The 21,144-nt window shown below is 35.9% G+C and overlaps 1 protein-coding gene across 1 annotated transcript in view; it reads right to left on the reverse strand.

The window, feature by feature from the left end:
* LRP1B (LDL receptor related protein 1B) overlaps positions 1-21,144 on the reverse strand; it is a 1,024,768-nt gene that overhangs the window by 791,028 nt on the left and 212,596 nt on the right. The window contains exons 5-7 of the mRNA XM_058548897.1: positions 9,598-9,820; positions 6,365-6,536; positions 2,941-3,084 (exon numbers count right to left, since the gene is read on the reverse strand). Of these exons, the coding sequence (XP_058404880.1) occupies positions 2,941-3,084; positions 6,365-6,536; positions 9,598-9,820 (539 nt within the window). The remainder of the gene's footprint in view (positions 1-2,940; positions 3,085-6,364; positions 6,537-9,597; positions 9,821-21,144) is intronic.

Genomic DNA, 21,144 nt, shown 5'->3' on the forward strand with positions numbered 1-21,144 from the left:
TATCAACTTTATATGCATAGATACTTTTGCTTTTTAAAAATAGGAAACATATATGCGTTTTAGTATCTAATTTTTAAAAATTTAATGATATTTTATTGTGTCATTAAAAAGTCCTCAAAACAGTCTTTTCAATGGCAGCATCATGTTCCCTTGCTAGAGGCAATATAATATAGTCAGCTCCTTACCTGTTGTTGGATATTTACATTATTTCTTGGTTTTGTTATTATAAATATATTTACAATGAATTTATTCAGTCAAAAGTGAGATAACTTAAAGGATATTATCAGTTTTATGTATAAAATGCCTTTCCAATAGTGATATCAATTTCCAATTCTATTAGCAACGCATAAGAACACTAGTTTCACCATACCCATTCTTGCCAACATTTGTTTTTGCTTTTACTTTTAATTGATATTGTAACTGCTAACTCGTAAACCTGGTACTTCATTGGTTTAAGGTATGTGTGTGTGTGTGTGTGCATGTTATGTTTTAAATAAGAATGGTAACTCTTTTTCTCTTTTTTTTTTTTTTTTTGATGAGAAAGATTGTCCCTGAGTGAACATCTGTGCCAATCTTCCTCTATTTTGTATGCAGGATGCCACCACAGCATGGGTTGACAAGCAGTGTGTAGGTCCGTGCCTGGGAGCTGAACCCACAAACCCTGGGCCACTGAAGCAGAGCATGCAAACTTAACCACTACACCACTGAGCTGGCCCCCACATTGTTTTCTTTAGTCAATTTTTTTAGTCATTCAATACCTACTTTAAAATTTTTTCTAATGTGTTTTCCTGTACTATAGACAATTGAAAACTAAAAACTAAATTTCACAGATACATAGCCAGGGTTCTGGTTTTAATTTAAATACTTAAAATCACATGTATGAACTCAAGTTGGTAATATGGAAATGAGGCCATGTTTTGCTGCTTCAGCTGGTATTCATCTGATGGAGAAATTGAATTTTGCCATATCAGTCTTCTCCTTTTGTGTATATCAAGAGGTAAGGAAGAGGGTGTCTTTTTGTTCTGTTTTGTTTACCAGTAGGGGACTATCAGTTGTGATATATTTCTGGAGCTAATAGTTGTGGTGTAAACTTCCTAATCACTGGATCTCAGCTAAAATGGTGTGTTTTTGAAGTTACCATCGCCATTTGTGGCTTCCTGATGCCCTAGCTTCTGATTGTGCCAGCTGTTCCACCTTTAAGCAAGGCTAGTTTGATGGTGGTTTTGAGGAACGTTCCGAAGACCCAGTCTAGAAGCTGCTGCTTCAGGCTTTTCAATAATTTTGTAAGTACCTATCTATTTGCATTTGATTCTTTCTTCTTAAAAAGTCTAGAATTGTTTCTGTTAATATAAATGTACCCTGACTGATATACTACATCAGGGATGACTGAAGCTTATGCAACTCTGATCTCATGTTTATTCCCCAATCGTGTGTATGTACGTATACACATATGCATGTATAAATGTGTATGATTGCATTTTTGCATGACCTGCCATCACTTCCCAAGTAGTAACTAGACCAGTTTAAAGGCTGGTTACACACACATGCATACACATACACACACACACACACACAGCTTCTCATTTCTTGAGGCTTCTGACACGTATTCTCAATTATTCAGAGGATCTCTTGAACATGAGACCTGGTATCTTTACATTCCCAGCATTTAATACAAAGTTAGAAATGAAAATAAAATACTAAAATGCATATATTTGATAACAGTTGAGGCTCTTGGGTTCTCAATTTAAAAGTATTTGTACTATTAATTCTAACCATTTATACCTAAAATTATCACAAATTTAGTGGTCTCATTTCATAGTCTTCAGCAAGTATATGACAAGAAAGTAGAAGAAATGGCAGGATGGTGACCAGAGAGGGAGCACTGACAGAAATAAAAAGCCATCAATGGGGCTGGCCCTGTGGCATAGAGGTTAAGTTCCGTGCGCTCCGCTTCGGAAGCCTGGATTCACAGGTTCAGATCCCAGGCGCAGACCTACATCACTGGTCAGCCATGCTGTAGCAGCGCCCCATGTACAAAATAGAGGAAGATTGGCAAAGATGTTAGCTCAGGGCCTAGTCTTCCTCAAGCAAAAAGTGAGGAAGATTGGCAACAGATGTTAGCTCAGGGCGAATCTTCCTCAGGAAAAAAAAAAAAGCAATCACTATGACAAAATGGAAACAAAACAGACACTGTAAAAAGTAGTCATCATAACTTTAAAAATTATGGCATTTAGGGGACACTTAAAGACCAACAGCCTCCACGAGGACGCTGTTTCTACAGGGGCTATTCCACTATATCTTATTATAAAAACCCCAAGGAAAGACCTTGACTAATTTTTGTGTAAAAATTTAAACTTGCAAAAGTCATTTATAAAAAATATCTATTAGTTTATTTAAGTAATGAACAATTAAATTATTCTAGCATATTTCAAAAATAAAACAAAATTGTTAAAGAGATTGATATTTAATTAGTATAGCTCCAATTACCTGGAAAATTAAATAATGAAATTAATTTCTCTCCCTAATGATGCTGGTTAAGGTGATTTAGGTGGATTTCTCTTGGACTAAACAACACATTTATTGCTAGGAGCAGCATGTTGGTTCAGATAAGAGAAAAATCTGGTCAACCAATGACTTGGGCTTATTTGATCAAAAACATTATTTAGAGAATTAAGGCAAAGATCGCCCTAAAAATCTTCCCTAAAGTATTTTTCTTGAAGATCCACAAATTTAATGACTCTACAGCCTCATTAGTTTTCACAGTATCGCAAAAAAAAAACCCCTAAATACTAATTTTGAGAAAAATGGCTGGTACATATTCACAGGCAAATTTCACCTGGTGAAATCTCATGTTGTTATTGATGTTGATGCTGCTAATTAATACTAAAAACCCTATTCTGAAGCCAGCTTCTGGCAAAATATTTGATTTTAACAACATACTTTTGCATGACCTGCCATCACTTCCCAAGTTGAAGCCAGTCCTGCAGCGACAGGTCCGTGTTTTGTAACCGCTGCTGAGCAGACAGATGTGTGAACATCCCCCTGGCATTCCATATGGATCCACTTCACACGCATGGCTCCTGACTACAACAAATGAAAAACAGCACGCTTAAAATTCTCCAAAGACAAGATAATTATGTGTATCAGTATGTTGAAACTTTTACAATGCAAGAAGAAGGAATCTTAGAAAAATCTATATACCCACCTATTTAGTACCATAATCAATTGGAAAAAGAGTTTAAACTTCATAGAAGAAGAGGAAGAGATTTGCCAAAATCCTCCTAAGGCCACAGAATATTTAAAAAAATATTCTGAGGGATAAAATATTTTTTATATTAGTTTAAACTGTTTACATATAAGCAAAATAAAAGTAACATGATTTTTTGGGTACATGCTTGTTTTATTTTTTTTAAATACACATTTCTTACAAATATAAAAAGATACTGTAAAAATATCCCAGGTTAGGTAGTTAAGGAGAGAAAGGATTTTTTTTGAAATAATCCATTATTTGGGCACCTAACCTAGAAGGAACGTGATTCAGTGATTATCTTTATTGAGATGTGCTGAGACAACATATTTTTTTCAATTTTGAGTCAATTGCCATTTTGAGAACCTGAGCACAAAATGAATTTTGTGTTTGCGTGTGACTGTGATTTTCAAAAGGGGGAGGCTGTGTTTGCATGTGGAGATTGAGGATTAGGACTTTTCGTGAGTGTAAAGTTAGAGACCTAAAAAAAAAAAAAAAATAGGAAAAGTACCATATGGAGAAGATGAGAAAAAAAAAGATAGGTCAAAGAGAAACGACCAGCATAGGAATAATGTCAGTAAGATTTTATGTATCATGGTAATTATATTTCTTTTCAATCACCACTTACTTGAAATTGTGATGAATCATGGTAATTTTCTCTTAATAATAAAATTGTTATACTTTAAAATTTTTTGCCATGTTCTTTTTTTATTCCTCATTCTCTAAATAAAAAGATGAATGAAATGTTGTTTTAACTATTTTTTCCCACCAAGAGTGTTGCTTTTATTTTCCAATCTCACCCCATTTGTATACTAGATCACATCTCCTCTCACCTACTCAGCAACACTTTACTTTCTCACTTTCATCATTACTTTTGCTGTCTCCATTGGATCACGCCCATCAGAATAGAAATGTGCCATTATTTCTGCATCTCGGGAAAAAAAATCCTTCTTTTAACCTTAAGTCCTACAGTAATCCTTCATTTAGCTCCTCATTTCCCTGCTCCACCTTACATCAACACTTCTCAAAGTTATCTATGCTCCTTTTCTACAATTCCTTTCCTTCCTGTCTCTCAGACCCATTCTACTCAGACATTCACTTCCCCACAAAACTGCTCTTGTCAGATCCCTATGGGCTTTTTGCTGCTAAATCCAATAGCCAATTGGACTTAACAAGATTCTTCTCAGTCTCCTCTTTTGGGTCCTCCTATTCTTTTTGACTTTTTATTGTTGGAGTGTCCCAGTGTCCTTTATTTGGAACTCTTCTCTTCTCTATCTACAGTTACTTCCTTGGTAATCACGTCTATTTTCATAGCTTTAAATGTCATCTATATGCCAATGACTCCTGTCATCTCCAGCCTGGACTACCCTCTGAAATCATGACTTGCATACTCAAATACCTCCTTGATATCTCCACCTAAATTTATGACGGACGTTTGAAATAACATGTGAAAATTATACTTCTTTTCTTTGCCCCAAAATCTGCTCCATGCTTGTTTCCCCAGTCTCAGAAATAACTCAATTATTCCATTTGCTCAGCCCAAAACATTGTCATCATCCTGGACTCTTTTTTTTATTTACACTCCACATCTAATCCATCAGGGAATCCTATTGGCTTTATTTTCAAATATATCCTGAATCTACCTACTTCTCAGCACCTTCAGTGTTACCATCTTGTTCCAATCCACTATTTTCTCCACCCTTCAACCCTTGTCCCCCACAGCCTATTGACAACACAGTAGCCATAGCGATTCCTTGAGAAAGTCAGTCAGATCATGAGACTCCTTTGCTTAATGCTTCCTAAGGACTCCCCATCTCACTAAAAGTATAAGCAAAAGATTTTACAATTGTCTACAGGGCTCTCCCTACTTGGTGTGGTCTTCCTTCATTTCTCCTGTGTAATTTCCTACTTCTCTTCCCCTGGTTTACTCTGCTCCAGAGGCATGGGTCTTCTTGCTGCTTCTTGAACAATCTAAGCATGCTCATCCTCATGATCTTTGTGCTTGCTCATCTCTCTGCTTGCCATGTTCATGCATCTCTCCTTCAACTACTTCAAGTCTTCATTGAATTTTATCTTTTCAATGAGACTTCCTCTGACCACTCAAAATAAAATTGCAAACTACTCCCATCCCTGACATTCCTTATCCTCCTTATCTGCTTTATTTTTCTCCATAGCACTCATTATCTTCTAACATAGTAATAATTTACTTGGTTATTTTTTTTATTATGTCTTCTCCACTAGGATGCAAATCTCACTAAGGCAAGAATTTTTTGTCTGTTTTATTCATTGCTGTACTCCCAGTATATGTAGAATAGCTCCTGGCACATAGTAAATGGTCACTGAATAATTGGCAAATGAATAAATCCTAATATCAAACTCTAATAAGGCTATCTGCAGAATTCCAAATTTGAATTTACCATAAACATACTTGTGACAATACATTACCTCAATTGAATCTATGTTAATGTTTAGATAATTCTGAATTAGTTTTAATTTGAAGCACAAAAAGACAATGGAAATCTTGGGTGGTGGTGGTTGTACATTACGTTACTCTATATATGATTGACCCTAAACAGGATTGATGAACACGCATCACTACCTAGTTTGCAAAATAACTACTTTGTATTTTTTAGAAATACTCAGAAACATTGCAGCCTTCCCATTAAAAATTATTTTTTAGTTAATCTGTGCTAAAGAACAATTGGGATGTTAAGTCAAGAGACTTCAAAGACCGCAATAAAAACTGGACAGATGCTGCAAGAAAGTCACCTGATTTGAAATTTGTCTCCCAAATGATACAAAAAAAAAAAAATCCATAGCATCTTAGCACCTGGATTTTCTGTCTACATACATCACATTTGAAAGATCCTTCCTGAATCTAAATCTAGCCATCATTTCAATTCTATGGTTGTAGAAACGATTCACTAGGAACTGAACAATTTGTCATTTAGACTTGTGAAGGGAGTTCTATTCCATTTTATCAAGCAGGCATGTACACTTTTGCTATCAAAACAGAGAATTTATGACTCACCCATTTTAACACCACACAAAGGCACAAGGACCATATCCCTGTTCAGTCCACCATTATGAAGGTTATGAAGAAGTCTTGCATCTTACCTGTTGGTTGAGTTCTTTTTTGATAGATTCGGATTCCTTGAGCATTTTCTATTTTAATTAATGAATGAATATCAGTGCCATTAAATCGGTTTATCCTTACGACATTGAAGTTATCGGAATTGGTTGCATACAAATAGTCTTCAAACACAGCTATACCATAAAGATGTCTGACCTATAAAGGGGGGCAAAAACAACTATGATTTTTAATTATGCTGCTTTCAACTTGAAAGAAAAACGATTGCTATTTACTACTGTGGAAAATTCCCACAGCTGGAGAGTCAAAGGCACATTATCATTTATTTTCTCTCAAAGAATTCAACATTTCACTAATTTAAAAATTTTCTCTGAGAATAAAACATTATGCAGTAGTGGATAAAGCAGTTCTAAATGTATAGAAGAGAATTTTATTCATGTATCATTAAGAAAACATGTTCAATAGTGACTTTTCAAAGGCTAGTGAGAACCAAACTTTCAAGCATATTCAATAATATACTTATAGCACTGTACTATAAAATTAGAGATATTTTTATGGGCTGCTTGTTCATATAGTCATGGATATGTAGAATCTGCAAAAGCACAGTTCTGCCTGTGAAAGGACTGATTGAGAAAGCAGCTTTGAAAATTTGTATTAAAAGTTTAAAATCTCATTTTTTTTTTAAATCACAAGTTACATTTAGACTCGTACTTGCCCCAGCATGGAAAATAATAAAAAAATGAAATCACACATTTGGATTAATTGTAAATAAAATGTCAGCATTTTACTCAGAAATTGCAATCTTTCTAAAGCCTATTCATAAGGAAAATAAAACTGTTTGCTTTGAGAATAACAATGTTTATTGCTATCTGCGACAGTTTAACAGTGTAAACTCTCCTCCTTGGCAAGGGCTTGGGGATTGTGGGGAGGAACAGACATCTTAAAGTCATGGGAAGCTTCCAGCAAAGCAGAGGAAGAATGGATATACTGATTTTCTCATACAAAGGCACATGCTAGGCACACTGCCTTTGGGTATTCCTTGTATTATACTTAATTTAAAATGGTTCTGGTCCAGGGCACAGTAGTGGTGACAATTGATTTGCTGTAAAGATTTTGATGAAAAAGCATTTGTCATTATTCTTTGGCACTATATTGCACTTTTAGTGTACTTTTAGTATAGTTTTGTAGTTAAGAGAATTTGAGAAAGTATGTATAGTTCAACTGTAAAAGTTTTTATAGAACAAAATTGCAAGATTTTCTATTTTGAGCAGGAAATCTTGTCAATTCTGTACTTTAAGCTAAAGCATTTGATTTGTTATCTTCCTAGCATATGTGACTCATCATTACTATTTCTGCTCCTCTCATATGAGACGTGACTAAAAGAAGACTGGCTTTTGCATGTTGTTTTTGGATCATATCTCATTTCTTCATGCCTAGGCTAGAAATGAAAGATAGGAATTAATGCGAAGAATCATTCCATGTGAAAGTCCAAATAATCTTTTTCTATGTTAGTGTTACTCCCCAGCAAGTGTGTGTGTGTGTCTGTGTGAGAGAGAGAGAGAGAGAGAGAGAGTGGGCATGCATGTACTTAACTGATATTTTCCACATAGCTGACATCATATTCACTAAATATATCTATGGCCCAATTTTGACTTGGGCAATACTTTTTTCCTACAAAAATTGCAAGCAAGCTAAACTCTTCCATTACAATTAATCTCTCATACGTTTTGTTGCAAGTTTGGGGCCATCTATCTGGCAGTGTGTGGTTGTGGCATACCCACATTGTATTCTACATAATTGCCAATCCACACCCCAGGACAGAAAGCATGGCTACAGAGGGGGCAATTGGTCAGGGTAGACAGCGTGTTCTCACAGTAAAGATCAAATTTAACTTAACGGTCTCCCTGCCTTCCTTCAGAAGGGGCTGTTCCCATAGAGTAACTACGTTGTTGCCTGCTCTGCTCTTTACCCACAGCAGAGGTGGGAGGAGCTTGGAGTCGTGCATCGACCATTCTGCCTACAGCCCAAATACTTCAAAAAATTTATCTCTCTTGGATTACTTAGTGGTAGACTAAGCATATGTTTAGGGAACCAGCAAAACACAGGCAATAGAAATGAAAAAAATGGATAATTAAAAACTTCAGACATTAAAAAACTTTTTAAAGTAGACGTGGGGAAAATAATTTGAATTCCTTATCCTTGCTTCAAGGTTTAAAATTTTAATTACATATAGGTAAAAAGAAGGTCCACCATAACCGTTTTAGAGATCAGGTCCTCCAAAAGTCATAACGAAGGCCTGACAAAGAAATCAAAGTTTTTAAGACACTTGAAGGTGAGAGAGAGATAACTGGCCTCACCTCTAATATTGAACACTTTGATTTTTTTAACCACACAGATTAGTGCATTTGTTTACCTGCCAAAGAAGGGGAAAGAACTTCGTTGTTAAAAGCTGATTAGAATGGAAAAGTAACTTTAAGGGATAATTACAGAACAGTCTTGCTTTGCATTGCAAAAGAAAGCAAAGAGATTCACATATTTCAGCTCCAAAGACTACGAATCTCACATGAAATTAGTGCAATCAGTGAAGTGAAATTGAATTTAAAAAAGTAAAATAGTGAATAAGGCTTATTTCTACTCAAAAATCTGTTAGGTGTTTACTGAGAGTTATCTGCAAAAACTTGTAATGCAGCAAGGGAAAACCTGTATAGATTGGAAAAATTTTTGACCCCAGTGACTTTGACAGAATTCTCATTTTAGGAGGTACTTGAATACATCAGAAGGCAAAATTTAATTCAACCTATTAAAATAATAAAGATACTCTAATGAGCAGGCATTTGCTTTTGTAGCAAAATATCTCCTATGCCACATGGGACAGATGATGGTTCAGTTCCTTATGAATGAAGTACATAAATTAGTTCTTGGTAAGTAGGTCATAACATCTGTCCTATTTTAATACTTTGCTTTCTTACTAGTATAGTATTTTTGTTTTCATTTGTTGTTTTTGTTCTATTTTTATTGGTTTTTGTTTTGGGTGCTTTGTTTTTAATAGAAGGAAGAAGGGAGGGAGAGGCATCTCCAATATTACAGAACGCACTGTGAAAAGAACATTCTCCCAATAGGAAATACATCACAATTTTTATGACCCATTGCAGCTTGACTTTGTAAGAAATTTTCAACATTGTAATTTCAGGTTTTCTTTCTAGCATAATACTGTTTATTTTATTATCTAAGCTGCATTTTGTAACAAAATTGTACTTACTTGTCTGCCTTGAATGATAGTATGTCTGTTTTTTCCTTGATAGTCCACTACTTCCACATAGTCCAAGTAAAGATCTACCCAGTAAACCAATTTGTTGACCAGGTCCAGTGCCAGTGCAGCTGGCTGCTCTGTCTTTGAATCAATTATCCTTGTTCTGTTCATTCCGTCCATGTCACATCGCTCCACTTTGGCTACATTCCCGTAGTCAGTAAAGAAAAGTTTTCTGTTGAAAGAAAACTAAATGTTAAAGTGGAGGGGGCTGGGGGAAAGCATATTCAATAGCATCATCTGTGAAAAACAGAACTTTTCATTCTAATTTATTTCAGTGGTTACATCTGTTAGCTTCCCATAACCATTTCCATATAATATCTCTCATAAACAGAGAAATCTGCTAATGAATATTGCAGGGCATAAGGGAGCAGGTTAACCAACAACTGTAAAACTCCCGCAAAATGAATGATTATAGTGTGTTTATTTTTGTGTTAGGGAATGTTTCTTTAAGCCTCACAGAACCGATACACATACACCGCAGGAGAGGCGTGTAGCCCATTTGGTATAAGCTTCAGAAGTGAGCCAAGTCACCAGGCCAGGGCACGGGAACTATCATGCTTTATCTTCAACCTGCATTTCAAATTTCCTGGTAATGTCTGTCTCCTATAAAAGCTATTATGTGGAGCTCAATAATACTATGAATGGTAGAGAATAGCAAACCTGGAATGGAATTAAGCAAATGGAAATGCAAATATGTTGTGTGCAGCAATGAAAATAAAACATAAATAATCCCCCTAAAACCAATTCCAAATTCTCCCAAATAGTCCCAAATCACAAAACTTCATAAAGGAAACGCAGGCAATTTCTCCTCATTTTCTCTTTATATATTTTGAAGAAAAGGCTGAAAAGTAATGTTGACCCTGAGACAAGAAATTCTTCCATGAAGCATGAAGCACTAACAGTGTCTGTCAAAGTTTCAACACCTCCAACACTTTGGTGTCTAATATTCGATTAGTATTCACTATGGTTAGAAAACACAAATCAATTTCAATTAACCTGACAATATTTTAACAAGATTACCTACTCATGAGACTAAACTACATTTGTAAATAGAAGACCATCTTGCCTTGACTTAAATACAATCTCAAGAATAATCCGATTTACAGTGACTGAGCAATATTAACGTTACCTAGAGTATAGAATATTTGATTTTACAAACTTAGTGAATTAGTTTTCAGTGACTTTTCCCAACATCCTTGCAGGATCTAACAGTATGGGGTATCTTACAAGCTAAAAAGTATTATTTAAATTATAATTTAGCTCTTTCTGCTGTGGGAGGCTTTGACTAATTATTAAACATTAGTGCATACAGTTCTGTGATAGTGTGAGCCAGATTTTATTATAAGTATATATTTCCACAAATGTTCTTGAAAGATCGATTTATCACGAGTTAAAAATTGTTTTTCAAGTGACATTCTATTCAGGTGAAGAGCTTTCTATTTGAGTGAAGAATAAATAAAATGGCATATGTTATGTTTTATTGTCATGCTAAACGCTCAAACCTCTGCTCCTGTGCTAGCTCCTGCTTGCTCCCTGACTCTCTCTCTCTCCCTCTCCCTCTCTCTCTCTCCCATCTTTTTTTTTTTTTTAATTTTTTGTTTATTGCAGTAACATTGGTTTATAACATTGTAAAAATTTCAGGTGTACATCATTGTACTTCTATTTCTGCATAGATTACATCATGTTCACCACCAAAATACTAATTACAACCCATCACCACACACATGTACCGAATTATCCCTTTCACCCTCCTCCCTCCCCCCTTCCCCTCTGGTAACCACCAATCCAATCTCTGTCCCTATGTGTTTGTTTATTGTTGTTATTATCTACTACTTAATGAAGGAAATCATACGGTATTTGACCTTCTCCCTCTGACTTATTTCACTTTGCATTATACCCTCAATGTCCATCCACATGGACTGGATTTCATCATTTCTTATGGCTGAGTAGTATTCCATTGTGTATATATACCACCTAGAATCTCCTCTTTCTTCACTTGTAAATCAACTTGTTCATAGTTATTCCACGTTAAGTTACTCTGACTGTAGAACACTGCCCACTATTCCTCTTACGGGAAGCTCTCTTTCTCACCGCATACCAAAATGCCTCTCCTTTTATAGTTTTCTTTTGACTGGTCCCTTTCACAGAGCTCAAGAGATGCTGGTGTGTAGGTATCCTGGCTTTGGATATAGAGAGTTGGAGGCCCTGGCACACTGCGTATAGTGTGATATATATAGACCATGTATAGACAGATGAAGCAGGCGATTGCAACTATCTACAGGGTATTGAAGAGGAAAGACGACTCTCGAGATAGAGACTTCTCTGAAGTCATCTTAAGATGCCTTAATGAGATATGATCTCAAAAAGAAAAAAAGAGAAGAGTGCCAGACAAGAACCTTGGAGGCAGGCTCTTGGAGAAAGAAGATCAAATAAGATCTGAGGTTATGGTCAAGGAGAAAACTCAGACTCTCATAGAAGTCTAAAGGAGAAAAGTTCCAGGGTAAAGGACTGGGGTGGCAGGCTGAATCATTCACTTCACAAAATAAAAAAATATAGAGAGATTAAGAAGATGCCATTGAATTTGGTATTTGCTAAAATGCTGATAATTTTTGGCACTTCTGTTTGAAAAGTTGAGTTATGGAGGAAGAATGAACCAGAATGATGATGAAGGAGGTCAGGAAAATGTAAATTAGTTTTACAAGAAGATTTTCAGGGTTATTGACCTACTGTTGCAGGAACGTTTCAAGTGGTTCTCATATTTATTCTAGGTCACAATATAACTAATTGAAGTAACTCTCTGTCTGAATAAATTTCAGCCAAAGTGTAAAAAAAGTATAAATATATGATTCATCAAAATTGTACTGTTTTAATGGAAGCGTAAAATCAGAAGAACAGGAGGACGTTGGGTACGTGAAGTGGTACTGAGCTAGAAGAAACAGTAAAGAATTTGTCATTGCACCCTCAGCACATAGTACAATAACTAGTGCCCGGTAGAGATGTAAAAAATGTTCTTTACGCTAAATTGAACCTTCCTAGACTTCAGAATACTGACTATGATGAGCTGTGTTCACTTATAATTGAAATGGAAGAGTTCTCCAGGATAATAGCACTAAGACCACAAAACTACAAGCAGTTAAGTACCCATAGTCAAATACTCATGATTGTGTAGATATTTCTTTTTTTGCTTAGTTTAGTACTGTTTAATTTTAGTTTAAGATTTCATATTCTGTTCCAGAGAAAATCTTCATTCCCAGAGCATTCTTTAATTGAGGCATGGCTGTATTATAATTGATAAACAAAAGATAAAGTTTTTAATTATATAAAATCTAAATTTCATTTGTGATATAAATGTAGCTGGGTTGAAAAATCATTCTTTTCTTTCCCATAAAATACTTGTCCAAATCTTAGAAAAAGTAAATAGTACCCTGTGAACCCCATTATCTCATTGATCTTCATAATTACCTGTGAGATAGATAGAAGGGGCAGATTATTTCTATTTTACAGATGAAACAGGCTCAGAGTACACATGGTTAGCCATGGTCAAAGCCATAACACAAACGTTTGTCATGTCTTTTGTTTTAACTCATTATTTTAAATTAATTTCAAACTTATAGAAAAGTCGTAACAATAGGAAAATAAATGCCTATATCCCTCACCTAGATTCACCAGTTGTACATTCTTTGTCCCTCTGGCTATTTCATGTACTGTCTGAACCATTTGACAGTAAATCGCAGACATCATGATCCTTTACAGCTAAATACTTCAGCCTGCATCTCCTAAGTACAAGGATATTCTCTTGCATTACCACAGTACATCTATCAAAATCCACACTTTTAATACTGATATAATATATAGTTTTTATTCAAATTTTGCCTGTTGGCCAATAATGTTCTACACAGTGAAAATTCCTTTTTTTCAGAATCTAATTCAGCCTCATATATTGCATTTAATTGCCTTTTCCCTCTAGACTCCTTTAATGTTGAACAGTTCTTCAGCCTTCCTTTGTTGTTCATGTATTACCATTTCTAAAGGGTAAACATGAGTTGTGGTGAAGAATATCCCTATTTTGAGTTTGCCTGACTTTTCTCATAATTAGATTATGTCATGTCTTTTGAACTGAAATGTAATAGTTTTGTTCTTTATTTTTATTGCCCCAAGGGCTTAGAAATCATGGGTAAGACTATGATTTACCCCAGAAATTCCATAAGAGAAGCACAGATGCTGGTTTGGAATCTCATTTATTCCACCTTACTCAGTATTTTCTGAACATTTGGCTCTCTTAACTTCCAGGGTTCTTTGTGACCCTTTCAGCATTTCCTCCCAGCAGGAACCAAGTATCTTATGCTGCTTCTAGTACAGCAGAGCCCCCAGTGTAGCACTCTGCCTGTTGAACTCATGGCAGATGGTGGAGAACATTCCTAAATCTGTCCTATGCCCCCTTCCCTCAGAATTGCAATATGGACATTTCTTCTCTCCCTGTTCTTTCCTGTGGTGTCAATTATTTTTTATTCTCCAGCAGAAAGGAGAAATTAAAATTAGATCGTTATTCTCTGTTTTTCCCTTATTTTTTGAATGTCACTCTATTCGATTCCCACTAACAGAAAAATTAAAATAAAAAAATTCCAACTACCATCTCTATTTGTAAGATATGTTTAACTATTAGTTCATAAAGGATAGGAACATTTCTGTCAACTTTCAGTTATTCATCCAGTTCATAATTCTTATAATTCAGCATCTGTATAAATAGGAGTTTATCACAATAATGTACAACAAAAATTTCACAATAAAAAAAAGAGAAAAAAAAATCCTTAAATAGCGAATTTTCTTTTTAGACCTCAGTTTCTTATCATAAAATTTTGTATTCTCCAGGCTTTTTCTTTTGGCCTAAAAATACTGAAATGTTCGAATATGATCATTTATTCAGATTTGAATTTTGTATTGAAAATGTATTTTGAGAATAGGAAAAAATCAGCTGAAATAAAAATTAGCATCCTTTGAATGAAGAAAAAAAAATAGGAGTTTATCATTTTGGCTTCCTTATCTCATCAGATATGAGAAACTGATTTTATCTGACGTCTCTGTTGGTTATACGAGTAGCCCTGTTTTACTATAGATATATAAGTTTTATACAGTTGAAGATAGTAAGAAACTTTGAGTACTGTTGGTAAACTTTCCTGACATAAATCAAAAGTCGCAGAGGGAGCCCTCACAGACAGTGACAGAGCACCGTGCTCACAGAGTTATGGTTTCAATCATCCCTATACTTTACAGCAAAGCAGTTGTTACACGTACTGACATCTTAAAACATGTTTTATTTTTTTCCTTTTAGCTGATAAAAATAAGACTTACTTTTGCCAGTGATATCCATTTTAAATGATGCTTCTGTACTTTGTCCAAAAGGACAGAGGGGAATTTAAACACATCAGAGTCCTGTCCACATCCTTAAACTTCATAGCCATCCCAGGTTTTGTGTCACCATTCTTACCCCAACGTCATGGTGATAGTTTAATGGTGGAATTTAGGAATTTTCAGAGTTCTCACAATGAAATTACTTACCATTCATTATAACTGCTTCAAAATGAGGCTACATAACAAATTTTGGTTAGGGAGTAGATGAGAGGGGAATGAGACATAAAACTAGAGGGCCAAAATCACTGTTCTGATTAAGCTTAGGAAATTCTTCATGTTTATTAATCACATGTTAATGTAGATGACCGCATTTCTTTACATTTCAGAAAAATGATACGTATATTCCTTAGAAAGGATTACATTAGGAACTTCATTTTTCAGTCTTGTTTTTAAAATAATTATTATCCAAATAGCATCAATAGTAACACAACCTTTTCTTCCACTGTGTGCACAAAAATTGAACAAGAAAGCAATTTTCCACATTATATAGAATAATTAAAGTATATTCAGAATTAAAGTAGGCATATTAAATATTTAGCATTGCAATTCTAAAATGCAATTGCAAATCTGAAAGAGTAATGAGTCTTTGGAGTGAGAGGTTTAAATTCAAATTCTATTAGCTCTTGCTACTTGACGGATGTGGATGATAAACAATTAAACTATTTTCTTTGTCTAGCCAAGACTGTTCAAGACAGTTATTTATTGATTTTTACTTGTTTGGAGTTTTTGCTTTCATTGTTTGAAAAATCTCTCTTGAACTTGGTTCTCAGTTCATACATAAACACATAGAAATTAAACTTGACATACAGACTCCTGCTCTCAGCTAGCTACTCTATATTCTGGAAACATTCCCACTAATGATTTCTCCAGAAGTGTACATGTATTAGATATGTCAGTCAATCTGGCTGACCATTCGACATCCTTATTTACCTAAACCTGCCCCACCCAGTCAGTGTTCCTGAGAGGGACAGCCCTATGTCAATATCATCCCTCTCCTTCCTATTTACAGGCAATTAGACCAAGGAGGAACATGTGATGCAAGTGAAATCATATCATAGACTGAGCTGATTCACTAGGACCCTTTCTCTTAATAATCTAAACCAAAAAGTGTGGAGCTCATCTAGCGGGTAGCTGTGCTAACATGGGTAAGATGAGCAGGTTGGAGGTGGGGGCGGCTGAGAGAGGAGGAATACTGGAGCACATGCGCAGAAGTGGGGGAGCCATGAGATAGAGAGATGGGATGAAAGGAGCCATATACTCCTTGAGCAAGGAATTTGCCAGGCCCCAGGGAGTCCATCTTTACTTCTTGTCCTTAGTTATGGGAACACATGAGATTTTCCATATCCTCTTGTGAAAGGATGCATTTGAGCTAGCTTCAGTGGGTTTCTGTACTTGGAAGTTAAAGTGCCATGAATAAACAACCACATTGTTTAATGTACTATTTTAAGATTCAGCTAATTCTTGTTCTGATTTTGAACAATCAAAAATCAGACTACTTTAGGAAATATTTTATATTGAAATGTTAACTCTAAATAAATCAATCATTTTATAATTTTTACATGTAACCCTCATATAACCGCATCTTGCCACTGGGCCACATTAAAAAAATATATCAATTTGGGATAGAAAGCATCTGAAATATTTTCTGCAATTTCCCATAAAAACACAAAGAAGGATATTAATAATGAACAGCAAATTTTTAAAAAAATCATCTTTCTTCAGTTCTTTTAAACTCAATATACTACTCAAGCCACATATTTCCAAATGTTCTTCCCCAATCTAAGCTGATTAAACTCTCTCACAAACTCAGGTATAGCCTATCTCAATCCCCAACTCATGCAACACTGCCTCTAACTCATCTTTTTATTATTTTAACCAAATTAGTCTCTTCGTCTTTCTTTCCATTTATTTTTCATTTTCCATATTCTGAAAGCAGGTGTTAACTCAGAAAGTAATAAACCTGCCATGGTAAAAGGGAAATGAGAAAAAAGTGGAAAAGTAGATGAGTCCAGCCCAGTGGTGTAGTGGTTAAGTTCACGTGCTCCTCTTTGGCAGCCTGGAGTTCGCAGGTTCGGATCCCCAGCGCAGACCTATGTACCGCTTATCAAGCCATGCTGTGGCATGAATCAGTATGGCAGGCGTCCCACATATGGAGGAAGACGGGCATGGATGTTAGCCCAAGGCCAATCTTCCTCAGCAAAAAGAAGAGGATTGGCAACAGATGTTAGGTCAGGGCTAATCTTCCTCACCAAAAAACAAAGGTACAGAAATAGAAAAATTTGCACACTATTATTTAATTTTCTTTCTTTTTATCTTTGTCGCATAGGTATTTCATCAACATTTACACAGATTGGGACACAGTGGGAAAAAATACATAATCATCTTTCCCTGGATTAGCATTACCTGACAGTAGAGCATTGGCCCTATCAGCAAGAAAAAGGCTGGTCCAACTTGACTTGCTTATGATCCATCATGACTTTCCCTATTCTCCAAGGAAAGAACCACTTGGTTTATGTTCACATGCTCATTCCTACCATCCATAGCTACCCTTACCTGCAATTGACAAATCTAACCGCCTAAAAGATAACGACACACTTGGCCTAACATTTCAAGATCCTGGCAGCCCTTATTCTTGGGCTGTAATTGAAACCTTATAAACCCATCATTATCTACGGTGAAATCTTTCAACATTCTCACCCTTGTTTACACAGATCTCTGTTCAAAATGCAGTGCAGCTAACATTCCACTGATAAAACCTCCTTGCCTTCTACCCAAACCCTTCTGATCTGCCCTCTGAAACTCCTACTCCATGATCACTAACTCCTTGATATCATAAGACTATTCTCTGAATGTTCCTTCTAGTATTTTGCCTTTACTGAAACTTAGCATCTCCTGAGATCATCCTTTCTCAGCAGACATTGAAAATGTGGGCTCCTAACAAGAACCTCAGTGTAGATGTAAAATCAGTGCTCTCCCCAATACTAATTCCAGAATATTACTCTCCCCTTATCTTGTAACATCTCCTGCTTTTTGAGGGTCTCACAATCAGGCTGTCTCACTGACAGTACCCATCCTTGAAGAATCATCTACCAACCTTCTGATTCTTGTATCTCATTATTTTTATTTAAAATTCAGCACCTAGCTTTCTGTCTTGCTGACCACTCCAAACCAGAGAAGCCAGTAATTCTAATACCTATAGGATAATGGATCCATTTGTTGGTTTTCTTCATCTCCTTGTTTTCTTCATCTCTTCTCTGCCTATGGCCTTTTATTTCCAGTATACTTCAACTACAAATTTCCACTGAGAGGAATAGTATGTTGTTTGTTATCACCAGAATTATGCCTCCACCAAAAGAGATACCCCCTCCCCCTCACACACACACAGAAGACATCTTATTCTTCCATCTGAGTGTGTGTTTACTATCTGTCTTGCTCAGGGACTCTCACTGTAGCAACTCTTTGACTTCATTGAGACTTTGTCTCCATTGACCCTCTCCATCAGCCAACCTTCAGCTTTTCTTTCTCATTTCTTCTCCACTGTCCCCAGCGCTCTACTTCACTCCATTCCACCCCAGTCCGCTCTCAGAGGATGGTCTTGCCTCTTATTGCATAGAGAAGTTAGAGCACATCAAAAAGCAGCTCATTTGTTTTCTTATAGCCCCAGCTAAAACCTATCTACATCTACATCAATTACTTCCCCCCTCTGCTCTTGTAATACAGAAGGAAGCATCTTCCCATCTATTTAGGCCAATACAAAGCAAAAATAACTATTCGTCCCACCTCCTTCTCTGAAACTTGTCTTCAATAATTTCTTCTTTCTTCTGCATTTTCAACGTCTCCTAATCTACTGAATCTTAGTTTCAGCATATAAACTTGCTCTACCATTTATCATCCTAAAACAAATAAAACTTTTAACCTCAAACCACCTTCCATTTATAGCCCTTTCTCTCCATGCTCCATTCACATCCAACCTTCTCTAAAGAATTATTCACACAAGCTGACTTCATTTTTCCCCTCAATCATTCTTCATTCCACTCTGATATATCCCCTAACCTCACCATTCCATTTTTTTTTTCACTTACAGAGTTTGCAAATTATTTTCGTGTGGCGAACCCTCTCTCAGCCCTCATTTTATTGACCTCTCTGTAGCATCAGACCAAGTTAACCCCTTACTCCCTTTTGACTTTTATTTCTCTGAGCACTCTCTTCGTTTTCTTCCTAGCTGACTGCTTCTTCTCAGTGATTTTTTTTCCACCTCCTCTTTCTGTATCAGGTCCAGGCTTCTAATTTTGGAGTGTCCCAGGATCAGTCTTGGAATCTCTAAATTCTCTCAGAAAATCTTGCAAGTTTCCATGAATTCCATTAATATTACAATAGCTCTTACATTCTAACCTGTCTCCTGAGCTTCTAACTCATATATACAGTCGCCTTTTTGGTACTTGTGCTTAAATTATTTTAGGCATCTCAAATACAAACTATCTAGTATTAAATTCTTGCTCTTTCTTAACAAATTTATCCCATCATTTTTCTCCACTTTGGGAAATACTACCTCCCTCTACCCAATGATTCATTCCAGAAAACTGGCATTCATCCTTCATAGATTGTACCTTATCCTCTACATCTAATTCATCACTACATCCTGCCAATTCTATCTTCAAAGTATATCTCAAATCCTTATATTTATCTCCTTCTCTGTTCCTCTTTCCTAAACCAAGTCATCATCATCTCTTGCCTGGGGATTTACATCTCATCTGTGTTTCTTGCTCCTTTTAAACCATTCTCCTCATAGTAGCCAAAAGGATTTTATGAAAACAAAAAGTAGATTATGTATTATAAAACCCTCCTATAGCTGTCAATAGCAAGCAGAAAGAAAACTCATATTCTTTTTTTTTTTTTTCAGTGAGGAAGATTGGCCCTGAGCTAACATCTATGCCAGTCTTCCTCTACTATGTATGTGGGTTGCCACCACAGCATGCCTGCCAATGAGTGCTGTAGGTCCACGCCCCAGGCTGCCAAAGCCAAGCACACGAACTTAACCACTATGCCACTGGGTTGGCCCCAAAACTTCATATTCTTAACATTACCAACAATGGTGAGCATGATCTGATCTCTGTCTATTTCTCCAACTTCATCTAGTGGTAATCTTCCCCACTTCTAATACCTTGGTCATCTTTCAGTTCTGTAAACAAGCCACGTATTTTCTTCCCTTCTGCACTTCACATATCCTGTCCCCCAATCTGGAAAGTAATTTCTACCATGCTACTCCAATCTTGGGTTTAGCTTTCAACTTAAATGTCAATTCCTGTGAAAGACCATTCCTGCTTTTCAATATCAATCAGATCTGCCTGATAGAATCTCATGGCATTCTGTATTTGTTTTTATAACACCATTCTTTACTTTACTTGCATGAAACAGGGAGACACCATCTCTCTCTAGAGAGATGAGATGCATATATTATATATATAAGCACTCTGGACTGACTGCCTCGTATTGGGTAATAAAATATAAAACTCAGACTTTAAATTAGGTTAAAGGGGCAAAAACTGTGGATAAAGCCATTCTAGCATAGGAAAATAAGTGAGTTTTCCACAGTGTCCAACTAAGGTCACTGAAATTCTACTTTGGACCCAAATAATTAGCTAATAATAAATTATGCTTTGCCTCAGTTTGATTTCATTGTGCTTTTTGCATATGGCTCCTTTTGGAGAACATGTAGGGAGTAGTGATTAGTTCATGGTAAGATTTGGTATTCCTTTGTCTGACCAATTTTCATTTTTAATGGCATCTCCTTAATATTCATGTCTATTAAACTACAGATACCAGATTATAACAGCACTTAGATGTATTCCTAAAAGGTTTAGACTATCTACTTCTAGAATCTAGCAAAAATTTTGCTCCTTTATTTACTTTAAAGTAGGATATTTATATAATCAACATGAATTTTAAGAATATAATACTGTCCCCTCTGAGGAGGATGGACTGAAAGTGTTGGGAGACTAGGTAAGGATATACTAGTTTGGTAGTCATGCATTAGTACAGGGGGTAAAAATGGAAAACAGAAAAGAGATTCAAGAACTATTTTGGGGG

This window comes from Diceros bicornis, chromosome 10 (assembly GCF_020826845.1).
Source record: "Diceros bicornis minor isolate mBicDic1 chromosome 10, mDicBic1.mat.cur, whole genome shotgun sequence".
NCBI classification, from domain to species: Eukaryota; Metazoa; Chordata; class Mammalia; order Perissodactyla; family Rhinocerotidae; genus Diceros; species Diceros bicornis.